The 11,200-nt window shown below is 37.5% G+C and overlaps 1 protein-coding gene across 1 annotated transcript in view; it reads right to left on the minus strand.

The window, feature by feature from the left end:
• The window catches only part of LOC122815417 (protein canopy homolog 3-like), a 549,901-nt gene extending 541,750 nt beyond the window's left edge, over window positions 1-8,151 (minus strand). The window contains exon 1 of the mRNA XM_044087893.1: window positions 7,930-8,151. Coding sequence (XP_043943828.1) covers window positions 7,930-8,038 — 109 coding nt within the window. The 5' untranslated portion in view covers window positions 8,039-8,151. The remainder of the gene's footprint in view (window positions 1-7,929) is intronic.
• Between the last annotated feature and the right edge of the window lie 3,049 nt (window positions 8,152-11,200).

Genomic DNA, 11,200 nt, shown 5'->3' on the forward strand with positions numbered 1-11,200 from the left:
AAATGTCATACATTTGAGTTTCAGCTTTCATTTCCTTCCGAAATGTACGAGGAGACAAGTGTTGTTCTAGAATTTTTCTAAGTCTATAAGAGTAATATTTACAATATGTCCCTGTTTGGGGGCCTTTGTCCCCCCCACATTAATATAGCCTTTGTTCAGATCTTTTGTGCTAAGACGTCGAGAGGTATGGAGGCATGGTATGTAATGTCCTAGTTGCTGATTATTTGGTGCATTTTATGGGGGGATAGCAGTTTTCATAGGTTCATAGGTTCGTACTAGGCTATCTGCCCTAGGGCATTTATAAGCCTAGCCAGAGTGTGTGTGGCTTTCACCACCCCTTAGGATGAGAATACTACTCCCATTTAGGGTTTAGTTTACTGTGCCTCTGTCTAGTAGTGACACAGAGATGACCCCCTCCTTTGTGTAAGATCCCTAGTAACTATGAACTTGTGTGCCAGTTTCTCAGCCATGCCCTACTGCAATATTACCAGCATATCATTTTTGTTTCTTTAATGTAACAGACAATTAACTCTTCAAGAGCAGCAAGCACTGAATTTGTAGGTGAGACACTGAAATCTGAAGCTGTTTTCCAGTAACAAGCCTTTTATTAGTTACAAATCTCTTTAATGTAGTATTATTCGGATGAATTTTACTTTTGCAGAGATTGTACTTTTGACTGACACTGGTGGATTGTAATGACAGACGTATGAGTGGACTTTTAGGACTAAAATGTTCTGAAATGGGCAGTTTTGTCATTATTGGGTCATACATTTTATTTCATTGCTTAGTGGAAAAATGTTCAAAACTACAAATTTAAAACACACACTAACAAGTGGTGCTTTACTATACAAGGAATATAGTTTAGTACAAACAAGAAGGTGAATCAAACAACACATACATATATGCATGGCCATAAAAATGTGTTCAAGGAGCCTATAGTTTGAAAAGAGCCCAAAGGTAAACAATTCTCTACTGCCCAGACGCATTTTATTTGGATCTGGGTTTTAAAGCTGTTTCAATGAATGTGAGTTTCAGTGGCAGAGAAGCTTACTGCTCATGCTAAATCTGTTTTCCTTGTGAGACTTGTATTGTTTGTTTAGCAAATGGCTAACATATATATATATATATATATATATATATATATATATATATACACATACATATATATATTAGAATATAACTTCCTAACTACTGAAAGAAAGCCATTAAAAGAAATAAGTATTCTATTTTTATTGTTCTTTATCAGACTGCCTCCAAGGAGACATAAGAACAAGATACAGAGTTGCTTCTACAAGTATTTATTTGCTACAGGAAAGCTTTATTATATCCAATACTCTTATTATTTACTTGCTTTCTCTTAAAACTTGTTACTAGGTAAAACTAAAGGCCTTAATCCAGTCATTCCCCATTCAAGAATGAGAAAGAACACAATTTTTTTCTTGTATCATATTCTTTTGACCAGACTTTTCTTCGTTGTTTTACATTGCAGTGCTTACATTTCTTAAAATTTTGCAGGGAGAAAAAGAAAAGAAGGCGAAGAAATAAACAGGGACAACTGTTTACTTTAGTAACACAATTACACTTGAAAATAACTGAGAAAAATTTTACTTTATAGCATGCAGATTATATCATGCACTATAAAAATATTACTGTTAAAATTGTTTCACTTACAGTTAACACTCTCTCCCCATGCTCTTCCCCTCTTCTAAGTGTTCCTCCAAACATTAATGACATGAAGTAGGGCATATGCTTTAGATTCCACTACAAGTTAACCAAAGTAAAAAAATTCCAATATTTTCAAGTTTTATTTTCTGTCATATTTCACAAATATAATTAAAGCTATGTACATTTCTGAGATGCTGGTCTTACTCTTGTTTATCTACATCTCCCAAATCCAGTGTCTATTTAATTTCCAACATACTCTCATTTCTTCTAGTTGACTCTTGTGCTTCTCTCTCTCAAGCATTTTCATATGTAACACTGGAAAAGGTTTCATGGGCACAGCCTCTCTGGGGTCTTCATTACCAGAAAAACAAGAAGCAGTCTCTTGTTTCACAGCTCACTTTTTTAGACAAACTTTTTTATTGCCTCTTAGCATGTTCTGCATCAAAAAATGATTTTGTCCCTCCAAGAAATAATATTGTGAAGATATATCTCACTTCTCCTTCTCAACATTCCCTGATTAATGGAATACATTTACTCCCCTTCTGGCTGGAGTACAGTGAGTAATAATTTCCCACACTCTACTATCTCCCACTTTTAGTATTTCGTTCTTCTGCCACAGTTTTGTCAGAATCAACTCCTTCTGCTGGTATGATTGCATTTTTATTACTGAATGTTTATTTTGCTTTCTCATGGCCAGGTTTGGAGCTTACACATGATGCGCCCTTTCAATTAACAACTCCTGCTGTGGAATACCAGTCCAGTTGCTTATCTCTGCTTTCATAAAATTAATACAATCTGTTCCTTCCAGCTTCACTGATACAGCAGAAAATATCAGGTTTTCCCTACATGCTCTGTTCTCTAATTCTATTATTTTTTGAAACAGATTTTCTTGACCAGTCTCATATTCAGACAGCCTTTTCTTCATTTTGACGTCTGTTTTTTGCAGTTTTATCACCTCATCTGAATACCTGTTTAAAGCTTCATCCATTTTTCTAGCCTTTTATTGTTTGAGTTGATATACTCCATCAGTGTTTCATTTTTTAATTAGCTCTGAATACAGTCGGCTTATTTTTTTCCTCTAGGTTACTAGAAGTCAAGTATTGCACTAAAGCTGGCACTTGTTTTGCTTTTTGCTGTACAGCTGCAGAATTCTTGCCAGTCTGTTTTCCTCACCTTTTAATATTGATTTTCTTTTCTTTTTTTTTGGCAACGAGGCAGTGTACTTACTAGCCAGTTACTGAAATTTACCCAAAAAATACAAGTTCACCGTCTGTCCCTTCAGAGTTTCTGTTTTAATACTGGGAGAGCTGAAATTAAGCTGTTATTCAATGTGCAGCCATCTTGGAAGTCACCATTTGTCATCTTCATCCAACATTTCACACCCAATAACTTTTCTGTTCACTGCTCTATCTGCCTGTACAGTACTGTCCCTTTCATTTCTGTAAGAAATTTGCAGTGTGGGACAGAGTCAAAGGCTTTGCTGAAATCTATGGAAAGTACACCCACACAGCTACTCCAGCCAAGGTCTTTTTAAAATCCAGTTAAAAAACAAGATCTTCCTGCTAAGAATCTACATTAGAAATTATAAGTAGCCATTTATATGTTCAGGCAACTAATTCCTGCCCAGAAAAGACTCTCCACTGGTTTGAGTAAGACTGAGATCAAATCAACAGGCATGTCATTTCCTGAACTACTTTTTACATTGTCCTTGTAGATCAGCACCACTAAAATTTGCTTCCAGTTCTCCAGGACCACCCATCATCCACAAATCCTATTTAATGGTTCTAACAAAACTTAGCAACCCTTTTTTTTTTTTTTTTTTTTTTTTAAGATGCCTGGTGGGACCTATACTCAATCCTTGCCTAGCTAGTCTTCCCTCTTACATACAACTGATGCCCTAGAGAAGGTGCAAAGATACCAGTTTTCTCCCAAAAAAAATTTAATTCTAAGAAATTTACTTTTGACACCTCACAGTCTTATGCTTTCATTTGTTCTATTGGTTGGTTCTTCTTGCTTACTCTGTGACCCATCTAATCATCGCCTATCAACTCTAACTCCTCCCATAGATACAAAACCACTCCTACTGTACCCTTACCTGGCCTGTCTTTCATGAATATCCATATACACTACCACATAATATCCAGCGCCATCAGTAATCCACACTTCTCTTATCCAAAGCATATAGCCCTCATTCTTTACTACAACCATTTCCAGACAGTTACCTTCCTTCTAGGTCCTTTGGCCAGTTAAGCATCATCCTAATTCAGTTTCTCTTTTATTCCTTTTCTGGTCCTTTCCCCTTGTTCTTCCTAAAATGTACTACTCCTACAAGCTTCTGTTCTTTGTATTAAGCAATCCTTCTTCTAGTCTCATTATCGTCCCTTTCCATCCTATGGCAAATTCTTTATCTACCTGCCTATCCCCATTCTTAATTTCAATTTACTTCCCCTCGCGTGTTGCTATCTACAGACCAGCTTACCCATCCCATTAACAAACTATTAAAAGAAAAAATATATATGTAGATTTTCCTCTCTTTATCTCGCTCCTTCAGCCAGAAGACAAATTGTTAGATACTTTCCTTTCTCAAACTATTAGTATCTCTTACACTGCAAGTTTACATCTCGGCACGGCCACTACCTCATGTCCAGTCCCCACTGCAAGTAGAATTATTTGAATATAAAATTGTATGAGTGGGCATTGAAATTCCTTTGCAACAAATGCGGTCACTACAGGACCCATTCTGGTAATGGTTAGACTTGGAGCTATTTTTCAGCCTTGCTCTCAAATGATTCCTCAAATTACTTAGTTCCCTTCCATCACTACCCATTTTCCTGTCACATGCTGCTGCACAGTGTTGAATTTTCCTGCCCCTTAATTGCCTGCCCTGACATCCTCTGGATACATATATTTTCATTCCCCCTCTATCTGTTCTTCCCTGCTCTCCTTCTGGTAATGCTCCCTGAATGGTTTCTTCTCATTCTGCCTTCCATCCATCTCCTCCTATTTCTGTCTCTACTTTTCACGGCTTCCATTCCCATACATCTACGCTCCTTCTGACCTTTCTTCTACTTCTAACAATCCACATCAGACACACACCGTATATCAAACAGGCAAATAGTACCTATGCCCTTTCACGTGTCAAAATACTTTCAGTGACAGGATAGGATACAAGTAGGAAACACCAATTAGAGTAACAGCTTACTGGATTAGTCAATGAGTTTCAAATGGGCTATATCCTACTGATCAGAATTTGATTGCAAAAGCTGTGCAAGTGATTTAGCAAGACCACAATCTTTACTGGGGTCTCTGAAAACAAGCAACCCTGTCAAATAATTAATGAAAACATAAGCAATAATTACTTTCATGACTGCATTACCCTAATGCATTAAGATTATACATCTCAACCTGTCCAGGAGTGTTACTGTGTCTTGATCTTCTGTTGGGAATCTATGCTAGAAATCAATGAGCAGCCCATGTTACTGAAATACCACTAATTTGGTGACAATAAAAAGGGTGGCTAAAAGATGTGGTCCCACAGGTCCAAGCATGATGATCACCTATGTAAAAGATAAGTATGTTTTATTGTGGAGTTAGGATGTGTAGAAAATGTATGGCTTCAGGTTTACCAATGAGGAGTGACAAGATTCCATCTCAGCATTAACAATTAGGACTCTCAAGAGCCTGACGTGGTATAAACAAAAAGGATTTACAAAAATCCCACATTCAAAACTCAGACACTGGGTGTGAACTTCAGAGTTTTCCCACACAAAGGCTGTGCAGTGCAACATTATGGGGTGCTGCACACCTGAGTGAGCTGCTCCTCAGATGAGATGGAAAACCCAAGTCCCCATCTGCATGAGATGGAAAACCCAAGTCCCCATCTGCCTGAGCTGGTGATAACTCGATAGATGGAAAATTATACATGGCAATTATGAAAAAGTGTAAGGTAACTTCCCCTGGTACCATGCCTTATTTTCTCTGATCAATATAAATGCCACCTTGAGTCTCCTCTGAAAAAAAGCCACTAACTTAGTGGGACCAACTTGATCAACAAAAGTTGAAAGACAAATGTTCTAAGTTAAACTGGACAAAAATCCAATAGTAAGCACATTTATGTGATGCCAACGCAAACTTTATTTTGCACTCATTCTTCCTTGTTTATTAACTAACAAGTTCTACAACAAGGAAAAAAGTACTCAAGTTAAACTCAGACAATTCCAACTTAAAACACTAATCTCCAGCTTTGGTTTTTACAGTGGCACCACAGGGTTGCTTTGAACAAGACAGACAAATCTCCAGCCCCATCGTTAGCCCCAGTCTTCCTGCATACGGTGACCAAGGCATTACATCAGTACCAAAATCAAACAGCTGTATCTCATTCAAACATATCTTAATCTGAAATACTTAACATCCGATGATGCACAATACACATGTAACAGCAAGTTCACACACGAATAAGAAAAATAAGTACAGTACTCTACACAACTGCTATAGAGGAATAAATTCCGAAATACAGCTTAAGTGATCAGAGTTCAACTAGCAGCTTGAGCACATGATGCAGCACGCATGAAGGATGAGGTGTGACCATTGTTGAAGAAGGACACACGTGGTCCTTGGAGTGATGCAAATACTTAAATTACCACCTGGAGCAGGATTAGATCATAAAAGAAAAATACTGTTACTGCCTGGATGCCAGTAAAAGCACAAAGTACCCTCTCAGCTGCCTGGATGGCAGCTCCTATTAGACAGTGTAATATATGATCGAGGGGAGCCTGATGTTAGGCAGGACCAGCGGCGTAGCTAATCTTCACCACAGCTCTACTGAGGAAAGCAGGTACACATCATGGACTTCTCTCCTCTCTTTAAACAGCACTAACAGGTAGGAAATGGACAAGGAAGACATAGGCACAGTCTAAATTGGGAACAAATATACTGGATATTATGTTACTTAAGCAACAGCACCACTCTCCCCATAACCCAGCATCAGCTCTAATAAATCATAAAAATAAAGCGAAGACACAGACTTGAAAGCCTCCCAAGCCCCTGCTTACACTTATTAAGGGTACCGGAACTTGTCAGACATTTGGGATGCATGGCTAGGTTTAAAAAAGGCTCTTGTGATCATTTGCCTAGTAAACACACAATAACCTATTCATCTATAAAAAGCTTTTGTCATTCTTCCAACTGCTGAAGTAACGCAACAGGCACAATACATGGCGCTGGCTGAAAAATGTATATCAAATATGACCTACCATAAGAACACCAAAAACAGACTGGCAGAGAAGCTCAGCAGTAGAGTCAGTGAAGGCTATATTGTGCAAATAAAAGCCTAACAAGTTTCCTTCCACATGTAATAACTTTCCCACTTAACTTAAAAATGATACCATGTTGCACTGGTTAGTGATACTTCCTCTTTTTACCAGTTCAATATTCAAATCTGGCCCCTAGAAGATGTTCTGTGATTACACTTCCCCCAACATATTAACAGCTGCAACATGCCAGCAACACTCACAGAAGACTTAACAAGATCCTTTGTAAACTATAAGAGGCATTCACAAAGAAGTATAAAACTGGCTACGTCGCCTGGCTGTTACAAGTAGACATGGCCATAATAACTTGTCACAGTTTGTACCATACACATTTTCTCACTGAACAGCTTGTGCAAATGGGTCCTCTTTCCTGTGGAAGCAACTCAGCAAACTAAAATAAATATGGCACATATCCTTAAATCAAAAACTAACCTTAATATAAATTAAAACGTAATACAAAAATAGAGTCTCCAGTTTGCTTCCTCTTACTGGTACACACTAGTTCCTTTCATTAGACACATCCCTCAAAACAATTCAAATGTTTCCCTAAAAAGCAACCCAAGAAACAAGGGATGCTCTGATATCTCTACCTATAACACTCACAAATGCATCCCAACAGACAGAACTGCAATACAAGAGAATGAAGAACAAACACCCATATTGTAAATTAAAGAGTGCAAGTGGAATGCTGTACAATAAAAGAAAACCGCATCAAGCCAAACGTTAATATGCATGAAACAGGTGAGAAACGGTTCATCACCCTATTCTCAGACACTACTTAAAACGTGTCAGAAGTTGTTTCAACACATCATCCCCAACACTGAACAAACTAGAGAAATAAATTCAACTCCAGCCTCCCCCCAAAAGCAGAAAACAACATAATCATGCACTTCTGCATCACAATGAGAAAAAGGCTCACATCTTGCTAATGCTGAAGTAAAACGCACTAACGCACCTTCACATTTATCTGGCAGTTTCACCCAGTCCTCATCATCGCGCTTTGCCCAGGCTGAAAAATGGCTTAAAGCTATTATCACGTGAAAAAAAAGATTCCAGATTTGCATCTTAATAATAACACCAATAATTCTGCAAACAGATGAACTTTTGAGTGCAATACTCGCAGTACACTTTTATCGCTATCACCCTTATGGCACCACTATACTATATACTTCCTCATTTCTACTTATGATACGTTTTACGTCATTTACGGCAGCAAAGTTGCATACGTTGACAGTTGCCCAATCAGCAAACTATAAGTATTCTTTAGAGTTGGCTTTCCTGTAACACAGTTTGCTGTATGCAGTAAGTTGGAGACAGATTGTAACGTGTTATGTCTGTCAGATTTTACTGATTAAGTCCCAGAGGCAAAACGCATTGACTTGCATCGTATACCAGCAGTTGTTTCATCTTTTTTATTATTAAAAAAGAGGAAAGAATACTAACCGATCATATTACTGTCTACCTGTGTATCAAATCTGCTGTATGCACAGGTAGGGTTACCACCTTTTCAAATGGCCAAAGTGGGACATTTTTGGTACAAATATCAGATTTTACAGGCCGACACATACCCACGGTCAGTACAAAGGTTAGAACTTAACTTTTTTGCCTAAATAAAAGCTTATTCCTGTAGCATTTTAGTTGCTTATTCTGTTTCTTATAACGTTTAGGTATTTTAGATACAGAATAACTGTTTTATGCAACTATTACATAACATATAGGAAATAATTTTGTCCTAAAATCTCAGGACATTTGCCATTTTTACAATTTTTTGTCAGGACACAACTGCCCAAAGAAGGACTGTCCCTCGCAAAGTGGGACAGGTGGTAACCCTATGCACAGGTGAAACTGAGTAGCTACCTACTGACAGAATCAAAACGCTGTTTCGGTAACATACCTCTAAATTGTCCCCAGTTTTCAAGGACGTCCCTAATTTTGACTCAAATTTTAGGTTTGTCCCTCTTAAAACTGGTGACTTTTGGAGAAAAAGTGATGAATTGCACTTAATAAATAATGATAGTAATTAGAATTGCACTCAGTAAATAATAATAGTAATTAGAGTTACTGGCCTCTTTTAGTTCAGAAAATGTATATTAATTCATATTCTAGCATTCGAAAGAGACATGCGTGAATGGGCGTCGAGTTAGCACCTCAGCACCGTAAAAATCTACTGCCAATCATTAGTGGACCGGAGTTCCGCTGTGGCGACCCCTAACCGGGAAAAAATGAAAGAAAAACAACAATTCTCTTATTATGTCACTGTCTGAAGTTAATACTGCTAATATTTTAAACCTCTCCCTGATGATTTCTGGATTGGTTCCTGATTGGAGAGCTATAGCTGTCACCGTTTGGGCAAGAATTCCAAACAAAGGCAAAAATGATTGGGGGGGGGGGGGGGGACATTCAGGGGCAGATTTTAAATACTGCTGTTAAAAGTTTAAAAAGTTGGTAGAATAACAGGTCTTGTGTTAACATGTGTTTTCTGAAGGATAAATAATCTTAAACGCAAATGCATGTCAGTAATTTAGTGGCTTTGTTCAATGCCAGAGAAAAACTAACATTTTATGAAGAACAGACCAAAAATAAGAGGCAGAGACACTCTGATACATTTTGGAGAGTTAAGGGGGTGTGCTAACATGGTTTATTTATTTCAGTACTGTTGACAGTGGTAGAGGTCCGATTTCTAGTAATCCATTTCAGCCACCCCTTGGCTATACCGTATTTACTGTTTGTTAAGATAAATGGGCTGGTTTCAAGACCTTGTGCATCCATTACTGGGACACCGAAATGCAGCAGTTTAGTGATATACTGAGTAATTGCTGCATTAGTGCAGAGGAAAAAGTTAAAAATCAAATCATTTTAAATGACCAGACTTATTTTTCAAAACAAACCATTTTTAACATTTTTTCCATTTAAATACAATATACATCACATATATTTTCTTTGCTACTATCATCAGACCAACATTCTAAAAATTGCCAAATTCCTACTTTCCCCTTAAACCTCACTCCTCTCCCTGATCAGTATTAAGCATGTATTGTTCCTACAATTTCCATTTACTTTTATGTAATTTGCTCCTTCCTTTTTCTAAAGATCCAGTTCTTTTATCTCTTTTATAATATTCAATATTTCAAATATAGTTGGTATAGACTTTGATTTCCATTTTCTAGTAACTGTTTTTTTGGCATCCAACAGAATTAAACTTAATAAGGCCTTGCTATGTCTAGGCAATTCAGATCCTGTATCCCAGCTCAAGAGAATTGTTTCCTTACTTAGAACCATCTGCAAACTCATTACACTCCCAAAACATATGTTCCCAGTTACCTCTTTCTTCTCCACCACACCTCCAACATTTCCTATGCACCCGAGGAAAAATTCTTTGAGGTTTGCTTGGGGTATAAAAATACCTATGCAAACACTTCCAGACAAAGATCCTCAACCTTGTGAACTTGGTTGCATACTTGGGAGGCATACATATGTCTTCCCATTGTTTTCTTGTAAACTGCTTTTCCAAACTTTTCAAATCACCTCTGATTGATTCTTATAATTATCATGCACTATTTTATTTGCCATACTAATTATCCCTTTTTTAACAGCTGCACCTGTGCTAGAGTCAGCTAAAAACTCTAGCATAGCAGGTCCCTTGCTTAAAATTTCCCCTATCCGTTTCTCTTTGCCTGTACTTTGAGATCAAGCCCTGCTAGGGAACGCAGTCTCTAGCCTTCAATCCAAACGTTTTCTTGGCCTCATTTCACTTTATTAACTTTCGTGCAACCAATATCTTGATTCCTTTGTAAGGTTTCTCCAGTAAATTCCAGTCCACTCTTGCCTATTTTCTATGCCCTACTTGCAGTCATCCCTACTGGCAAAATTTCCTTTCTCCATTCTCATATTGGCTTAGTTCTTAGAACACATTTTACTACTTTATGAATATAATATGAAGTATGGTTGTTACTATTCTCTATAAAATCTGCATCCAAAATCCCCCTTCCATTTCTTGAACATCCTCCTTGCTTTCATGATCATCCCTTTTCACTTTGAATTATAACCTTCTGCTTGCATTATGTATAAGAGCCTTAACCGTGTAGCTCTAAAATATCCCTTTAAATCAGATAAACCTAGACTACCTTGTTCTATTGGAAGGATCAATTATCCAGTTTAACTCTTGCACTCTTTCCCTCACAGATAAATTCCTTCAATTCTTTATTAATTATTTTGTACAACCTCTC

The sequence above is a fragment of the Protopterus annectens genome, chromosome 11.part0 (assembly GCF_019279795.1).
Source record: "Protopterus annectens isolate FY-2018-M chromosome 11.part0, PAN1.0, whole genome shotgun sequence".
Classification (NCBI taxonomy): Eukaryota; Metazoa; Chordata; order Ceratodontiformes; family Protopteridae; genus Protopterus; species Protopterus annectens.